Source organism: Lolium perenne, chromosome 5 (assembly GCF_019359855.2).
Source record: "Lolium perenne isolate Kyuss_39 chromosome 5, Kyuss_2.0, whole genome shotgun sequence".
Lineage (NCBI taxonomy): Eukaryota > Viridiplantae > Streptophyta > Magnoliopsida > Poales > Poaceae > Lolium > Lolium perenne.
Window position 1 is genome coordinate 231,592,633 of NC_067248.2, and position 19,292 is coordinate 231,611,924.

The 19,292-nt window shown below is 48.9% G+C and overlaps 1 protein-coding gene across 1 annotated transcript; it reads left to right on the plus strand.

Moving 5' to 3' along the window:
- Positions 1 to 14,968: 14,968 nt before the first annotated feature.
- LOC127302217 (uncharacterized) lies at positions 14,969 to 15,668 on the plus strand. Its single transcript, XM_051332631.2, has one exon. It carries the CDS (start codon positions 15,099 to 15,101, stop codon positions 15,492 to 15,494), a length of 396 nt encoding a protein of 131 aa, XP_051188591.1. The 5' UTR covers positions 14,969 to 15,098; the 3' UTR covers positions 15,495 to 15,668.
- Positions 15,669 to 19,292: the final 3,624 nt, after the last annotated feature.

A 19,292-nucleotide genomic window follows, 5' to 3' on the forward strand; every position in this document is an offset into this window, starting at 1 on the left:
CCTGACCATGTAGCAAGAACAAACCAATGAGCAAACGTGGCGAGGCCGATCCTTGGGATCGGCCCCAAAGATCTATGAAGGAACATTACAAAACCTTCATTGAGCGCTTCGATTAATATGGAGGCCGATTCCAGCAATCGGCCAAAATTATCCTCACCGCATGTTCTGCTTGGATCTACTGGGCACCGGTTTTACGTCGGCTGATGAGTTAGGAAAAATCAACATTGGGCCTACCAGAGTCGACGTGCAAATACGATGCCTTGGCTAAATTACAGAGCCGATATCTGCAGTTTCCTGACAGATTCGGCTCGGGGGGCACCTAATCAGATGAGCATGTGCAGAGGAACATGTGTGCAGTGAAATATTGGGGGCCGATAGGAAAAATCGGCCAGTAAAAAACAAATTCGAAGCCGATGCGCAGCCATCGACTCTAGTACAGTTACACAAGATCTACCGGATTTCGACCAAGTCCAGTTCATCTGTAAGGCCCTTTGCTTCCTCGAGGGGGCAAACAAGGAGAGCTTCCTCAGCTGCAATGAGCCGATTGCAACAGTACTGTCAGAAGATGGTTTTAGCATGCAAGGCGGCCTTTTGTTCGTTAAGCCGTTAGTTACAAAATCGGCTTTCAACGGAGGAGGAAGCAATCGGTGGGGTCAAGAGCGACTGGTTCGGCATGGTGGATGTCTCAGAGTTTCCTGGGTTCAAGGCCCTTAGTCTGATCTGTGCATCTTCACCAATATTCTCGCCATGACTGAGGCTTGGGGGGCAGCTGGCCTGGTAGATGCTCCGTTTTAGAAGCCGATTGAGGCATCATCGGCTGATCCTTCATTACAACCTCCTTCAAAAATGGTGAGTTTTTGCAGAAGAAGATCATTGGGCCTGGTTGGAAGAATTTAAAGGCTCTCTTGAAGACTTCACATTATCCACCAGATCTCGAAATCGTCAGTTGAAGAATTGAAGGATGGATTTTAAAGGACCGATGCGTCGCTATCGGCTCATTACGCATTGGCTAAGGGGACAAATCGGCAAAATCAGTATGAGAGGAAATCGGCTAAATTAAGCTCAAAGGAAATCGGCAAAATCAAATTGGGAGAAGTTCTTCATTGATAAGCAAGATTTCTTACATAAAGAGTTGATTGCTCTCAAAAGGAAGAACTAGGGGATACATTGCCCCATCTACTACTACTGATCCTATGCTAAAGGTCCTATCTACGGGCCGTTGCTGCCCTCGTCGTCGCCGTCGTCGCCGCTATCGGCGCTACTCCCGGCGGGCTCGTCGTCGCTGCTCCAGCGGCCGCCGGCCGGGCCCTCGTTGTCCTCATCCTCCTCGTCAGCGTCGTCGTCGTCGCTGTCGAAGTCGCTGAGGTTCCCCGGCCAGGGGCAGAACCGTTTGGCCGGCGGCTCGTCGGAGGAGGTGTCGTCGTCGTCCTCCTCCTCCTCCTTCTCCTCCTCCTCCTCCTCCTCGGGAGAGGTGAAGCCGTCGCAGGAGAAGCGATCGTCATCGCTCTCCTCCTCCGTTTCCCCGTCGGCGAGGAAGCGGAGGTCGCTTTCCCCGTCGGTCAAGGACTTGCGGTCCTCAGACCAGACGGAGAAGTCGTGGCTAGACTCCTCCCGGCTTCGATGGCGCGGCGGGTGTTCGCCGCGTGGACCTCCTCCTGGTTCGGCTCCGGCGTCGGCTCGCGGGAAGAGGAGGACTGGGTGGAAAGATCCGATGAAGCAGAGGAGGAAGAAGACATGGTGGCGCAGGAGGGCTTTTGGAGTGCTAATGCGAAGGGGATGCGGAAGTAAACTGTTCGGAGCGGTTAAATAAAAGGGGATATAGTGGAAATTCAATGCCACGGCAGTTTCCGAGGGAGTGGTGCCTAGAAGAAAAAAAAACTGCCAGGTCACGCGGAGAAGTTGAGAAGGCAAGGCATCATGATGAAGGATACTGCGACGGTTCTGCCACGACATGACCCGACGAAGAAAAAGCAGAGTGATTTTGGAATTATCAATTCCAAAACCAGGGGGGCATGTGTTATCACCAGAATTTGACCGAGTCAGAGGTGGGCCGTGATCAAGATGGATTTGAAGAATATACGTGGAAAAAGTACGTGAATCGGCATGTTATGCAAAGTTTGGGCTAGTTGGCCCGTGTATCTGTAATATAGTAGGATACGTATCGGTTAGTTAGAGTTTGTCTCGTGCACGGTGGGGATTATTCCCACGTTAGAAAGTCCCCTGGACTATAAATATGTATCTAGGGTTTATGAAATAAACAACAACCATCGTTCAAACACAAATCAATCTCGGCGCATCGCCAACTCCTTCGTCTCGAGGGTTTCTTCCGGTAAGCATCATGCTGCCTAGATCGCATCTTGCGATCTAGGCAGCACAAGCTTATTTCGTTGTTCATGCGTTGCTCGTACTGAAGCCTTTTTGATGGCGAGCAACGTAGTTATCTTAGATGTATTAGGGTTAGCATTGTTCTTCGTATCATATGCTGTCGTAGTGCAACCCTTATACATCTAGCCGCCCTTACACCTATCTTAGGTATAGGGGCGGCACCCCGCTTGATCATTATTTAGTAGATCCGATCCGTTACGGTTGCTCCTTGTTCTTCAAGGATTAGTTTAATATCTGCAATAGTTAGGCCTTACAAAGGGTTGGAGGATCCAGCGGCGCGTAGGGTGTCGTTTGCTAGTCCTAGACAGGATGTTCCGAGGATCAACCTCGTGTTGGTTTTTAGGCCTTGTCTAGGATCGGCTTACGATCACCGTGCGTGGCCGCGAGGCCCAATCGTGAGTAGGATGATCCGATTATGCGGTGAAAACCCTAAATCGTCGTAGATCGTTTTAGCTTTATCTTGATCAAGCAGGACCACCATATATTCATGCACCTCGTACGAATCATGGGTGGATCGGCTCCTTGAGCCGATTCACAGGACAACCTGAGAGCCGATCGAGGCTCGTATTTAATGTTTACTTGTATGCCATGCAGGAAACTAAGCGAGGCATCTCCATCACCTTCCTGGCCAGGTATAGGTCAGGTGGCACGCCCTTGCACCAGCATCGGACGTGCGTGCCGGAGGCTTTGCGGGCCATCGCTCGGAGGGACCAGGGCCAGCCGCAGCCCTAAGTTGTTCCCGGCTCTACTGTGTTGCCCGTCGCTGCTCGCCAGTGGGTTTCTGACCGCAACAGTAATACCCGATTTTGAAATAAGGCATTGAGTTTCTCATACTCACCACCCCAATCAGTTTGCATAGTAACAATTTTCTTATCAAATTTGCGCTCAACATAACTTTGCCAATTTAGAAAAGCTTGATAAACATCAGAACGCTTTTTGAGCAAATAAATCCAAACAAACTTGCTATAGTCATCAATAAAGCTTACATAATAGGCATGTTTCCCAACAGAAATAGGTGCAGGACCCCATACATCAGAAAAGACTTGCTCAAAGGGAGTAGTGGGTCTACTGGTGGAGATGGGATATGGCAACTGGTGACTCTTAGCTAGCTGACAAGAATCACAGACATATGGGGTAATTTCTGGGGTGTAAGCTATTTTATTCCTTCTAAGAACTTGTTGAACGACAAATGAAGACGGATGTCCTAGACGACGGTGCCATGTAGATGATGAAGGCTTTATTGTCATGAAAGCATGCTTCGAGGACGCATCAGAAATAGGCATCAAGGGATAGAGTCCTCCACAGCAGGGGCCTTTAAACAGAATTCGCCGTGTTGCTTGGTCCTTAATCAAAAAGAAGAAAGGATGGAACTCAATGAAAACATGACTATCAAGAGTAAATCGGTGAACAGATAATAGACTTTTTGAAGCACTTGGAACATGTAGGATATCACGAAGATTGAAAGAGTTATTAGAGGTGCATAAAACTGAATGACCAATGTTACTAATATGTATACCTGATCCTTTAGCAGTGCGGACACGGTCATGTCCATCATATTTATCATGAGTATGGAGCTTGCTTAGCTCGCTGGTGATGTGGTCGGTGGCGCCAGTGTCATAGTACCAGTTGGTGTCGACTCCAGTGAAGTTGGCACCTTTGTTCCCACGGTCTCCATCACCACGGGGATCATCACCATAGCGGCACCAACAGTCACGGGCTGGGTGCCCATGTATGTCACATATCTGACAGGTGGTGTTGACATAAGGGGTGGGCTGACGGTCACGCCTACCACCACGCCCACCTCCATCGCGCTGGTCTTCATCATTGCGACGACGAGGGCGATCATCATCATATCGGCGCCCTTGATAACCAACATCATCACGGCGGCCCTGATAATCACGACGGTCGCGGTAGTCGCGGCGATCGCGGGAGTCCTGCCGCCCGCGGTCATCGCCATGGCCACAGTCATCATAGCGTGGGCGTTCATCATATTGCTGCTGGCGAGGACGATCGTCCTGACGGGGACGCTCAGGTCCACGTGGAGGTGCACCGCCTCGGCGCGCGACGTTAGCAGACGAAGTGAAGCCTTCATCCGCCTTATGCATGCGATCATACGCCTGCACCTGGCTGAGGAGTGTAGGCATTCGTTGCATAGAAAACAAAAAATTTCCTACCGCGAACACGCAATCCAAGCCAAGATGCAATCTAGAAGACGGTAGCAACGAGGGGATTATCGAGTCTCACCCTTGAAGAGATTCCAAAGCCTACAAGATGAGGCTCTTGTTGCTGCGGTAGACGTTCACTTGCCGCTTGCAAAAGCGCGTAGAAGATCTTGATCACGGCGCCACGAACGGGCAGCACCTCCGTACTCGGTCACACGTTCGGTTGTTGATGAAGACGACGTCCACCTCCCCGTTCCAGCGGGCAGCGGAAGTAGTAGCTCCTCTTGAATACGGCAGCACGATGGCGTGGTGTCGGTGGTGGTGGAGAAACCCGGCGGAGCTTCGCTAAGCGTGCGGGATGTGGTGGAGGAGAGAGGGCCGCTAGGGTTTGGGAGAGGGGGGCGCCGGCCACTAGGGGGTGCGGCCACCTTGTGGTCTTGGGGTGGCCCCTCATTATATAGGTGGAAGCCCCAAGTGTTGGACTACAAGTCTTCGAATAAGACCCGAACCCAAAATCTTCCATGTGATAGGGAAACCTACCCAAGGTGGGAATCCCACTTGGGGTGGGATTCCCCCCTTCCATGTGGGGGGTTGGCCGGCCACCTTGGTGGAGCCCAAGGTGGACTCCCCCCTCCTAGGGTTGGCCGGCCATGGGAGGTGGAGTCCCTCCGGGACTCCGCCTTCCTTAGTGATTTCTTCCGGACTTTTCTAGAACCTTCTAGAACCTTCCGTAGAACCTTCCGGATCATTTTAAATCTTATAAAATGACTTCCTATATATGAATCTTATTCTCCGGACCATTCCGGAACTCCTCGTGATGTCCGGGATCCCATCCGGGACTACGAACAAATCTTCGAACTCCATTCCATATTCAAGTTCTACCATTTCAACATCAAACCTTAAGTGTGTCACCCTACGGTTCGTGAACTATGTGGACATGGTTGAGTACTCTCTCCGACCAATAACCAATAGCGGGATCTGGAGATCCATAATGGCTCCCACATATTCAACGATGACTTTTAGTGATCGAATGAACCATTCACATACGATACCAATTCCCTTTGTCACGCGATATTTTACTTGTCCGAGGTTTGATCATCGGTATCACTCTATACCTTGTTCAACCTCGTCTCCTGACAAGTACTCTTTACTCGTACCGTGGTATGTGGTCTCTTATGAACTTATTCATATGCTTGCAAGACATTAGACGACATTCCACCGAGAGGGCCCAGAGTATATCTATCCGTCATCGGGATGGACAAATCCCACTGTTGATCCATATGCCTCAACTCATACTTTCCGGATACTTAATCCCACCTTTATAACCACCCATTTACGCAGTGGCGTTTGATGTAATCAAAGTACCTTTCCGGTATAAGTGATTTATATGATCTCATGGTCATAAGGACTAGGTAACTATGTATCGAAAGCTTATAGCAAATAACTTAATGACGTGATCTTATGCTACGCTTAATTGGGTGTGTCCATTACATCATTCATACAATGATATAACCTTGTTATTAATAACATCCAATGTTCATGATTATGAAACTAATCATCCATTAATCAATAAGCTAGTTAAGAGGTATACTAGGGACTCTTTGTTGTTTACATATCACACATGTATCAATGTTTCGATTAATACAATTATAGCATGGTATATAAACATTTATCATAAACATAAAGATATATAATAACCATTTTTATTATTGCCTCTTGTGCATATCTCCAACAAGGAGATCATCAAGAGTGGTGCCGGGGTTGGCGTTGACGGCAGTGCGGAGGGTGTTGTAGTGGCTGCCGAGACCCTTGATAATATACCAGATGAGATCGTCGGGATCAAGAGGTTTTCCTGCAGCAGCAAGTTCAGATGCAATAGCTTTCATCTTAGCAAAGTACTTTTCTGCAGAGAGATCATTTTTTCGAGTGTCATTGAGGGCGGAGCGGAGTTGCTGCACCCTGGTCTTGGATGTTGAGGAGACGTGCGCGGTGATGGAAGCCCAGGCTTCGGCCGAGGTCTCAAGGCCAACAACATGTGCGAGCACGTCGGGGGAGAGGGCGTTGAGGATCCATCGGAGCACTTGTTGATCACGAGAAATCCAGGCAGAGTACTCAAGATTCTCAATGGTGACCTTCTTGTTGTTGGCGTCCTCCGTCTCCAGGGTCTTCTCTGGCGCCTCCTCTTTCCCTTCAACGAGATCAAGGACACGAGCGCCGCGAAGGGCCGGGATGACAAGTGCCTTCTAGATCAGCGCATTGTCGCGCGTGAAGCAGCTGCGAGGGTGGAGACCCTAGAGCTGCAGCAAGAACCATAGCGGATGAGGTCGATGACGACATGACGATGGTAGGGTTTTTTTTGGCGGCGGCGGCAGGGAATCAGAAACCCGATGCGGCGGCGACGGTCTTGATCTTGATCTTGACGTGCGTGTTTTGGTGCGGCGGCAGAGTTTGGTCGTGTCTTGGTCGTAGGCTTGGGTTTGTCTTGATCTTGGAGCGGAGGCGGTAGCGAGCAGCGACGGCGGCAGCGGCGCAGAGGCTAGGGCGGCGACGGTTTTAGGGTTTTGGGTCGTGGGCAACTAGAGCGCGGAAGAGGACCGCTCTGATACCATGTTAATCGTGATGGAACGATGCGTACCCCTCCGGGGGCATCGGTTGCGTGTTTATATAGGTGTAGGGAAGAGCCCCCATACGTGGCATACAAGAGGTATACGTGTACGTGTCGGAGTACTACTACGTACCCGTACACATATGATTACATAGTCTAACAGTATAAACACCCGGAGTGAGTGTAGGCATGCCCATTGTGTTGAGTAGAAGGGATAGGGGATTGCAGGAACCAGAGCCGCTCCACCTCACTGTCTTGCGATTGTACTTGATGGCAACAACGATAATATTGTATTGCTTCAAATAAAGTAAAGAAGAAGAAAATTATATCTAGAACCATCTATTGTGATATTTATAATGTGTAATCCACCCTATCACATGTATATAAGTCATGTGGGCCGTTGCTAACAGTTAATGAGCTACCACCTTAGGGGTATTTCTAAAACTGAGTATGATTGCGAAGTAACAAAAACTCTATCATTACTAGATGTTCCTACAAAAATAAAAAAATGGAAAAACATGAAAGAAAAAAATCTGAGTTTATGAATTTTGCTATATTTGTTTTCACCTTACCGTGGGCATAGATCAATAAAGTATAGGTCCAAAAATATAAATACGAAACAACTATAGATGTCTTAACTAACAAAATAATATTCTTTAAATACGAAACTATTTTAACATTTGATGAACACTTGAATAGAAGTGAGAGTGGAAGTTAAAAAAAAATTCACTATTGAACTTCTCAATAATTAGTCATTTCGAAACAAAGAATTGTGAGGTTGAGGACCAAGAAAACGAAACAAAGAAAATATTCTTTCATAGTTGAAAGGAGCTAGGGAGCTCCAATTTTACATTACAACCAATATATTACATTGGATTAGATTCTAAATAACTTTTTTATGTAAGGAATTTAAATTTTCTACCTGCCTTTTAGTATTAGAATACTAAATTTTTTTCGCACTTTTCCATTCTGTATCGTGGGACTAATAGTAGAAGACTAGGTTTTAGATTGCACCAGTCTCCTAATCATAGTTACAGATTACAACAAATAACTTCAGGGCTAATTAGTATATGTTCTTTCACATATGTAGTATGAGTAATACTCAACGTAAAATAGAAGTATTGGAGAATTCAATTTGTTTTGTCACCATATCTTCCTTTTTCTTTTGTTATACAAAGCAATAAAAACAACGAGAATTTCAATCAATATCAAAGACATATCTATAAAAAAATTATGCAAGAAGAATGATGCAAAAACCTTTATGATCGACAAAAAAAAAGTGCGGGCAATTTCACTCGTGTTTTTCCCAAGATCATCTCATCACAATTCTAATTTCCTGCTATTACTAAAAGGAGATAATTAGCATAATCAAACATAGGTGACTCAGGACCAACCACTAGTAGAAAAGAGGGCTTTGGTTTTTTGATCCAAAGAGCATTAGCACCGGATTTGGCACGAACCGGTGCTAAAGGGGTCATTAGCACCGGTTCGTGCGGTCTGGACGTCCAGGGACCAGCCGCGGCATTAGCACCGGATCGTGCGAGACCTTTAGCACCGGTTCGTACCATGAACTGGTGCTAAAAGGTTGGCATCAGCCGCAAACCCTTTAACACCGGTTCGTGCTAAAGGTTTTTCTGCTCCCCACACACCTCCACACCCCCCGGTGGATCGCTTTTTTGAATAATCTAAAATAGAAAAGAAAATGATAGAAAATTCAAAAAATAAAATCTTTTGAGATTCATGTATGTTACGTAACCTACTATTAGGGAAAATTAACAAATTTGTATTTCGATTTTTTTTGCAAAAAAAGTATGAAAAATGGTCAAATGGCTTTTCTGGTTGCATATGATCTCGAAAAAACGTATAATATATCAAAATGATCGTGGGAAAAAGTTACATTTGAATTCACCAGTGTTTACTCGGTTAGCCAATTTTTAGATTCTCAATATTCCAAATAAAAATATGAAAGCAGTAAGATTTTAGTTTTTTGCTAGAAATTTAGGATTTTATATATATTTTTTAAATTAAAATTAATAATTGCATCCTGCATAAAGATTACTATTACTTTTAGCAAATTATAAGATTTTCAAATTTTTAGGTTTTATGTTTGGCAAAAAAAATTAACAACTTAAAATATTGAAATAATTAAAAATAATACAAATTATAAAGTTAATGTTTATTTATTTATTCAAGATTATTATTACATCATTACTTTTGTTTATTAAAAAATTATTTGAAATTCGAAAAATAAAGAAATATGACATTGACCGACATGTTAATAGGATTGATATGATACTAGTATCACATACATGTGCGCGAAACACTTGAATGCGGGACGGAAAGGAACTTGGATGCTAGTGCTAGAGTAGTGGGAGGATGGGTGACCGAGCAGGAAGTTTGAGCACGAGTAAGTAATTGGACTAGAGATAATGGTAGTTAGTCACTAAACTTGTAAAATAACTAAAATATTAGAAATTCTGAAGAAAAAAAATAATTTGAAAAAAATTATGGTAGCCGGGTTCTACCGTGGCAGCGTTTTCCTGTCACGGCAGACCCTTTAGTATCAGTTCGTATTACGAACCGGTGCTAAAGGTCCTCCGCTGAACGCTCCAATGCGAACCACGTGATGCCCACTTTAGCACCAATTCACAACTGAACTGGTGCTAAAGGGTGGGCCGTATTTTGCACCGGTTAGGCTCCGGTGTATATGACTCTTACTAACCGGTGCAAAAGACCCTAGTCAACCATCGCAAAATCCTTACATGCGTGAATTAACGGAATGCTTTTCTATCCAATCAACTGAGGGTGACGGGGGTGGGTGGGCACCATCTATCGATTGCCTTTTAAGTTTCTCTTTTCTTCCTTTTGGTGCTAGACTGCTAGCTGCGCTTTTTTTTAGACCAACCACATATTTCATTAATCGAAAACCAAGTTACATAAAGTAACATATGTGGAAACTAAAAGACAAACCGGGATAAAATGATTATCCTGAATTTGCAGATAAAATCCTAAAAGATCGAGAAATACAAAATGATTCTTAGAGTTTCCTGCAACCACCATAGCCAGCGGCCGCCGTCTAAATCCACCGCCGCCGAGACGAACGCAAGAAGAGACGCCGAGCCTCCACCATTGCAAGATCCAAAAAAACACCATCGCCAAAGAGGCTTTGTGAGTCGATTAACAGGCCTGCTGCAAGCAGCGAGGCACATGTCGCTGTGCCACGTCGAACGGGGGACGTCCCCGTGCTGTCTTGGACCAAGATACGCCGCCTCCCATCGACGACGTCTCGGAGTTGTAGGCAAAGTGTGCTTGTCGATCTTTCAGGTCGGCAGACAAAGTGTGATTGTCGATCTTTCAGGTCGGCAGCTTGGTCTTCTCGCCGTTTTTCAGATCTGGCGAGATCTGTTTCTCGACGTGTCACTGGCGTTTGTCGTTGTCCACGACAAGGTTGGGGGCCGGGGCGAGGTGGTTCTTCTGGAGCGAAGATGTTGGTCCGGAGGTGGTGGATATGCTAGCTGCTGCTCTGGGAATTTACGTGCACGGGAATGGTAATGCGATTAATATTTATTTGGTAGGATAATTTTGATCTAGGCCTCTAGGCTAGGGCACTGTGAAAAAAGAGAGGCTGTAAGATTCGGATAACAAGTGCAAAGCATGCCTACAAATAATAAAGCGAAGCCTATCTCATTTCAAATTAAAGGACATTAGATATCTCCAGTCGCGTCTCCAAACCGTCTCTTAAAAGGATTTGGGACGCATCGGACAAAAAAACGTTCCCAGCCGCGTCTCCCAAAGACGCTTTTTGTACGGCACAGCCCGATGCGGTGTTCGGCGCCCCGAGCCCATCGCCGCCCCACAGAGAACGCTCCGGGTACACCGGACACAACGAAAAGCGAGACGGTGAGTGGCGGGACTGACGCGTCAGCGGCACATTCAAGTTTGGACCTAACCGTCACCTACCTCGCGATGGAAGTTATTCGCGCGCAGTGACACACGACCGAAGCGTCACAGATTTGTCTTAATGGCGACGGAGGGGCAGGCGAGACGTCTCATCGGTGCTGCGCAGCCTCCATGCGTCGCCGGCGTTCGCACACCACCGCGCGTTCCCGCGCTTTCTTCCCACCGCTTCTAATCTCTTCCCGTCGGCAACCACCACATCCGTCGGCATCCCTTTCTCCGCCACAAGCACAACCCTCGTCGCTCGAACACCACTACGCAATGATGAACCGCCCCGGCGCCAGCCATTTCCCTCCACCGCCGTCTCCTCCACCACCACCTCCACCACCGGATTCGCAGTTCGGCATCGCCGCTGCCTAGGAAGAGTCGCGGCGGCGCTGGGCAAAGCTTTAGCGTGCAGAGCGGCGGTAGCGGCGGGAGGCAATCGAGCAGCGGACCCTTCAGCAGCGTGAGGCGGTGACAGCGGCGTCAGCAGCGGGAGACCCCGCAGCGTGACTCCATTGACATTTTTTACCGATTCCCATTCCCGTTTAGGGCATCTCCAGCGGCGCGACGCAAACGGACGCTGAGCGACCGTTTGTGTCCGCCGTGACCGGAAATGCGTCTGGCACCACCACCAGCGGGGCGACGGAAAGTGACCGGACCGTCCGTGGAGACGCAAACATGGCCCAAATATGCGCCAGGTTTGCGTCTCCGTGGACGCTCCGCGGTCGCGGAATCTGTCCGCCTTGGGTGCATCCGGGCCCGGTCGGCAGTGAGTAGGTAAGCAAAAGATTTTTTTCATTACTATTGATTGGCCAAAAGGACCATCTTTACAGAGATGGTTAGTCGAGTTAACCTAAAACTACAACGGCCGTACCTACTCGCCGTCGCGCGGCCTACACCGGCCTCGGTTACTCGCAGTCGCGCGCCCTACTACTGGCCGCCGGAAGGGCCAGCGCCGTGGTCGAAGCGGGAGCTGCCACGTGGGCCATGTGGCTAGGGGTTACATTGTGTGATCCCATGCAACATGGGAGAGATTATAATTTTCCTCGATGGAATGATCCCATGGATGCATGTACTAGACAATATAAGTGAATTAAAGTAAGCGCCGAGACTAACATTTCGCACTGTGTATATAATACGCTTTGTGGCGGCTATCGGTAGCTCTCCATCCATCGTGTCGTTCGGAGGACTGCGCAGATCGTGGCCATGATCGCCTCTGCTCTGCATGTTCGGCTCTTGGCACTTGGCCGCAGAGGTGAAAACATTCTCGTTAAAAATACTCACAACATGGTTACGCCTAGACTGCCCTCTGTGGGCAAAGCCCGGTCTCCCTAGGGTAGCAAGCAAGGTAGGCAGCAATTGTGACGCGGATCGCCGAAGAGATGAAACACACGAGGCCACGAGGGGAACCCCGCTGGCCCCATCCCACGCAGCAGACACGCCAGCGCTCAGCGCTGGTCCGATGGTTCGGTCCGGCCGCATCCACGTGAAATTCCACCACCATCGATCGGGACCGCGTGTGCATGGCCGGGCCGCTCCATGGGTCAGTCAGGTACGACCGACCGGGGAAGGTGGCCGCGCTCTTGGCTACCTTCCAATTGCTGCCCTGCCCGACTTGGCTGCTTCCGTGGAGCCACTGCTCATCCAGCCGTCCGTCCGGAGCTTTTCGACTGTACAGAGTTAATGACGAAGACCAGTGCTACGTGCCATTTCGCTGGCTATCTACACCCACGCACGCTACCTCTTCAACGGGAAGAAAATTAGTTTCCGACGAACGCAGCCTTCTCGCGGTGCTCAGTACGCATTTCTAGGAGCTACGGACAATCAAGTTTAACTTGCGCCAGGTGTTGCCATCTGGAGTACTGCAATTTTTCTGTGCTACTAATGCTTGTTACGCGTGTTTTCTTGACCACGGTTAATTACAAACCCCCAAAGGGCGCAGAAGCTGCCAAATTTTTGGAGCGTCGGGCTTTTACAGTTTACACCGAGAACCTCCGAAGAAAATAAAAATACGACGTGGTTCTTAACTTTTACAGAAAGAACCTTCTCCGCCATCGATGAAGGGGAGCTTGACACTTCGGCCACCACCACCGCGCTCATCGCCCGTCACCATCATGGCCTAGCGAACTACCAACGGTAGCCGTGCACCCGCGTTGGCTAGATTTGGGTTGACACCACACGCGGCTGATTGACGGGGATCCCACTATATTCGCCTCCACATCTCGACCTCATGAACCTCGGAGATTCGACGGAGAACGCCTCCATGGCCACACAACACCGCGCGAGATTATCAAGAGGGGTGACCCGCCATGGCATGACGCATAGGGGCCATATAGTTATACCATATACAGCAGGCCACCCTCCTCTCCTCGACCCTCTTCGTCCAGCGAGGCCGCCAAAGAAGAGGGGGAAGAGCCTAGGGTCATAGGGAGACTCTCAAGGGAGAGGGGAGGGAACGAGCTACGAAAGCACATGGAGAGAGTAATCATAGGACTCCCGTTATAGTTGCACGAGTACACTGCCACTATGGACGGCAACGGTTATCCCGTGGCCGACATATTGAAGGAAGTAAATCCATTGATTTCAATTGCGTTTGGGAACTGGATCTTGAGATTTAGAAGATCCATTTCTAAAATGCCCAAAAGCATCGTCTCCTATTTAGAATTTATTTATCCTATATTTGCAAACAAAATTACTACCTCTTTAGCCGTTATGACTAATTCAATTATTAACCCCTCAATTCCATATGAACCATCCTTGCCACCTCCTCCCTCTAGTTCATGACACCAATGTTTCTCATACATGCCATTTTGATAGCTATCAATTTTCAAACTTCAAAATAGAATGTGATGTTCTCGCGGTATTCATTTAGCCTGGCATCGCTACGCTATATGCACAATTTAATTCACATTATATTTGGATATGTCGTTCACTTCAGCTCAACGACGTGACGCTGGATTCACTATTTAATTCACACTACATTTGGATATGCCGTTCATTTCGGCCCAACAACGCCACGCTAGATCCACAATTTAATTCACACTACATTTGGATATGACGTTCACCCCGCACTGGACCGGTCATTCAAGATGTGTGGGTTGCGGCCCAACTAAATTCAAACGCGGCTAATAGGCGGGTTACCACGCTCAAACGATATCGAGAATCCCTTCGAAAATGGCGCCATACTCTTCTTCCCGCGCGAATGCAAGAATCAAACACCAAGGTGGTCAGTTCCTTTCTAGACCACATTGAGGAATCCAATCTTTGCTCCCTTGAACTTAGCCTTGTATAGGTCGTCATCATTGCTACACAACGTGCTATGCACGAAAGGGCCACAGACTGGAAACAACAGGGGGAATAAGAGCACAGCAACGGGAGTTCTGCTATGTACATTTGAATTTGAATCGAATAAATTCAGGTGGGGATTTTCTCCTCTGCGTGGAACATAATTTTTTTTTGTGTGGATATGTTGTCATCCGGTTACGAGAGAGTAAGGGGCGTTATATGTGAATTTTCTCGCTACTTCTTACACACTTACACATGCTTAACAACTGTGTGAAATGGAGAACTAACATTAGTCGTTAGAGTACTTGTTACATCCCTTTCCTACGTAAATTATAGATTTTGTATGTTTATGTCATCTTTGTAATTCAATTTCTTTGCCCCATATATAATGTGTAGATGAACAAACAAAATAATCCTATAGGTACTTGGAAGATCCACTTGTAAGATGCACAAACTCATGTAGTAATAAGTTCATAGCGAAGCAAACTAAACCCCCCAAAGTTGCAATTAAACCCTCATAAAAGCTTTTCATTTCCTTCACATCCGTGCCACTGATCTCCTGTGTCCACTGCTGCTATTTAACACTTCGCGCAACACCTCTCTCTGTCCTTGTCCATTTTTTTACCCAGTTTCTGCACCCACCGGAGAACAAGAATTCGATCCCATTCCAATTCCACCCACTTGCGCGGCGAATTTCACCGCCGATTCGGCGGACAGCGATGGCCTCTTTCGCCGACGAGAGCTTTCCGCCGCTGACGCCGATCAAGACGGCGCCTTCTGCGCCCCCTTCGCCGTCCGCCGCTGATGCCGCCTCGGCCGCTCCATCCCAGGCGACGTCGACGACCACCACGCTAGAGTCGGCAGCAGAGGAGAAGACGACGAAGCCGGTGTTGGAGAATCAGAAGGAGCCGGCGACGCCCACGTCGGAGGAGAGCAGGCTCCGGACGCCCGAGGTGTGCCCTCCGGCGCCGGTGCCTCGTCTGCCGTCCGTGAAGCGGAAGTCGCGGCCTACTTCTACGACGACGACGACAGCGGGGGCGTACTTCGTCGTCCCGCGAGACCTCTCCGCCGTGTTCCGGACCATGCCGCCAGAGAAGCGGATCCGGGCGTCCTGATTAATTCTGCTGTTGCTGCGATCTGGCAGACTGCCACCAGCCGGCCGGAGATCGGTTCGGTTGATTAATTTCTTGTATAATTCTTCTAGTTCCGGGTTCGTCTGTTGTAGTCCTAGATGGCTAGATTAGGACGCACCGAAGTTTATGCTTTGCGAAGGTCGATCTGTTCGATCATGTGGTGTTTCAGGCTGGCTACCATGCCAGAGTGCCATGTCCATGTGTGTGCAGATTCCCAGCTCTACCATCATGCTGAAATGTACTCAGTTAATTTCCTACTAGCTCCAGCTGCCGCACGCTGACTGACGCGTACCGAGCTCATGCAGTACTTGCCGCAGCTGCTGGCCACCAACATCTGAACGCCGCACCTGACCTAAGAAAGCAAAAGGTGAGGAGCAACTGATATGAATCGCGTTCAGTGTTGCAAGAGTGATAATTTTCTTCCTGTCCGTCCATCAGACAAACGAGGAGGAACTGACCGAGAAATCGGACAGAGGCAGAGAGGCAATTCGACGCCAATCGATGATCGCTGCAGTTGGAAGAAGAGCCGAAGGATCTGCTGCCGATGGGCAAGCGAAAGGAACAGCAGCGCATGCATGAATGCTTTCGCAGCCTTCCAGTTGCAGAGAGTTGCAGCCACGGCCAGGCTGCAGATGTGAACTTCGCAGCACAGGCCTGACCGATCGATCTCCTCCCCGCAGCACTGCGCAACCACTGTGCGCACGTCGGGAGCAGCGGCCTGCATCTGCATGCATGCATTCAGGTTTCAGCAGTGCCAGGGGAATGAGGCGGAGAGATGGCTGCAAACAACGCCTTTTGTTCCCGGTGGTCGTCCGCCTGTTGGCTCCCCTTCCGATGCATGGATCCATCGTCCACGACGACGTCCCAATCCTCTGACCGCCGGCAGGCCAGGACAGCCGATCGACTGCCGGCGGGGCCGGCGCACACGCATCGGCCGGTTGAGTAGGCCAATAATTCCGCACCGTTCGTACGCGCGTGCACGTTGGCTCGATTGATCGTCGACACCATGGGTCGTACAATGTATGATAGATGGATCATTTGGGGGGATCACCGGCTATAGCAGTACCAGTATCTCTAGATCATCCTAGCTAGCTAGATGAATTATGTGTGATGTATTGCGTGGAATGGGCTCCCGGCAGCACAGCCTCCCATATATGGGGGTATAATTTTCGCACCATATCCATTTCCGATCCATTTTAGAGAATTCATATCCACTTTATGGAATCATAACGATCTGAAACACCAGATACAATATTGTATCAACGTTTTTTTTTCTAGCTTAGGATTTCATACCGGGCGGGACCGGAATTTTCGGTTACCGCGAAATACCAACGGAGCAACGGAGCAACGGTAGGACGGGAAAGACCTTATTTTGATTTCAGAATGTAGCCGCCGCCTTATCATGCCAAAAAAAAGACAATGAAAAACAAATTAAACAAAAAAAGGGAACCCTCCCGCCGACGAGAGCTGACGAGAGGTCGTGGTCCACCGCATCTCCAAGGCCCTAAGACCACCAGCGACGGAGCATATGGCAGCGTTGCCGCTGAGAGGGACGGAAAACCACGATTGTTTTTGGATTGGCCGCCGCCTCCCGATCGCCTCATGTACTATCACGTACCGGTTCAATGTAACTTATTTTTTAGAACGAAAACAAAGTCTTCTTTCATTAATTTCGTGTTTCAAGGGAGAGCAACGAAGCAAGACGTGGTTCGGACGGAATGCTCCGTCCCTAGATTATGGCCGGCATGTTTAGCTTTTGTAGCCGTGGACCGATTCGGATGTACTCCTTCCATTTATACATAGATATTTTAGATTTGTCTAGATTTGAATGTATTTATATACTACTACCACCGGTCCAAATTAATCGACGCGAAAGAGTACCAGCGGTGCGTACTTGATGGTTGACCCTGCGTCAATTTAATCCGACCGGAGGGAGTACAAAATTGTGTCTACATGTATTCAAATTTTGACAAGTATAAGACATTTATTTATGGATAGAAGTAGTACCTGCTATGATTTATATATGAAGGCCATATGTTGTGCTCAAAGAAAAAAAAAAGTGGTGTTTCAGCGAAGGAAATCTGAAAGCAATAGTGCTGCTATGAAAAAAGCGATTGACCATCATGCATGCCAGAGTTGCAGGTCAATGTCAGCGGCAGTGCAGCAGCACACTGACTGACGCCTAACCGATAATGCCGCACGTAGCGCAGCTGATCACCAGCTAGCAACTGACCGTGGCAGCTGAGCAAGCAAGCAAAAGGGCAGGAGTATGGGCATCTCGAGCGGCGCGACGCAAACGGAAGCTCAGCGACCGTGACCGGAAATGCGTCTGGAGTCTGCTCCAGCGGGGCGACGCAAAGTAACCGGGCCGTTCGTGGAGACGCAAAACTGGCCCAAATATGCGCCAGGTTTGCGTCTCCGCGGACGCTCGGCGATCGCACGGAGCGTCCGCTCGCGTCCCCACGGGCCCTCATGACAGCGACCTAGGTTCGATCGGCCTCGAATTCACAACACGCGCCGGTGTGGCAACCGCGGCGACCAACCGCTGCAATGGAGTGCCGAACCGCCGCGAAAGAGCAACCTCCGACCTCTTCGTTTTACCGCAGCCGTTAATCCGCGCACATTATAACCCCCGCGTCTACGGTAATTCAAGTTCAACCGCCTCCTTCTTCCTCTTCTTCTTCTTCTTCTTCTCCAACACCGGCACGTCATGAGCGACTACACGCTGCCGTCCGACTCGGAGAGCGAGGGCAAGTCGCCCGGATCCCTGCATTGGTGGGAATCGCCGGCGACGCCAAGCGATCCGGGCTCCACGCCCAGCTACCCTACCTCCACACCGAGTGAGGACGAGGAGGACGGAGGCGGCAATGACAGCGAAGGGCAGGAGGAAGACGGAGGCGGCGCTGCCAGCAATGCCGACGACGAGGAGGAGGGCCAGGAGGAGGAGGAGGGCCAGGAGGACTCTGACAGCAAGTTCGCCCGATTGGAGGCGCCGGAGGAGGCGGACGACAAGGCGGCGACAAGGAAGAAGTCCAGGGCGCTGGCGCGGGCGGCGCGTCGTCGTCCGTTCACCGACGACGACGATGAAGACGTCATTTCTTCCAGTTTCAAGTCCTCGACGGGCGCGTCGTCCTCCAGTTTCGACGACAAGGTGACAAGCAAGAGGCGGAGGAGTTTCCACGACGACGACGGCGCAGGGCCTTCGAACAAGAAGGCCAAAAAATAGTTTTAGTTTATATGTTTTTAAATTTCTTCTTATTTGTATGTTATATATGTTTGAATCTAGTCGATTGACGTATCCGGTTAATTGTTTAGGCTATAATCTATTCGATTGGACCAACATGACATCATGAGTATATCTTTTTCGCGTTTAAAACTTGATCATTCAACTAAATTGAAAAGAAGTAGCACAAAAAGAAAACAGTTGCATGTCCAAAATGCGTCGGACCGCTGGAGGTAGCCCCCGACGCAAACGGATATTTCGCCCCTCGCAGTCATTTTGGCGTCCACGGGGCGACGCAAATGGACGCTCGCGACTACTTTTGAGCGTTCGAAATGCGTCGTGCCGCTGGAGATGCACCAACTCCAGGCCCAATAGAAGCAAGCCCTACGGCCAATCCAGCAGCAATAACAGAAGCAGCAGCAATTAGTGGATTCATGGTGAGTTCCTCGTGTCAAAAAAAAGAAATGGTTAAGGATACAATCAACCAAGAAATTCTTACTTCATAAGCTTTATTAGGGAGAAGTATGCTTTAACTGATACGAACCGCTCAGACAAAC

What these genes read in the sequence shown, in the direction of transcription:
- LOC127302217 (XM_051332631.2), top strand. Translation starts at nt 15,099, where the DNA reads ATGGCCTCTTTCGCCGACGAGAGCTTTCCGCCGCTGACGCCGATCAAG.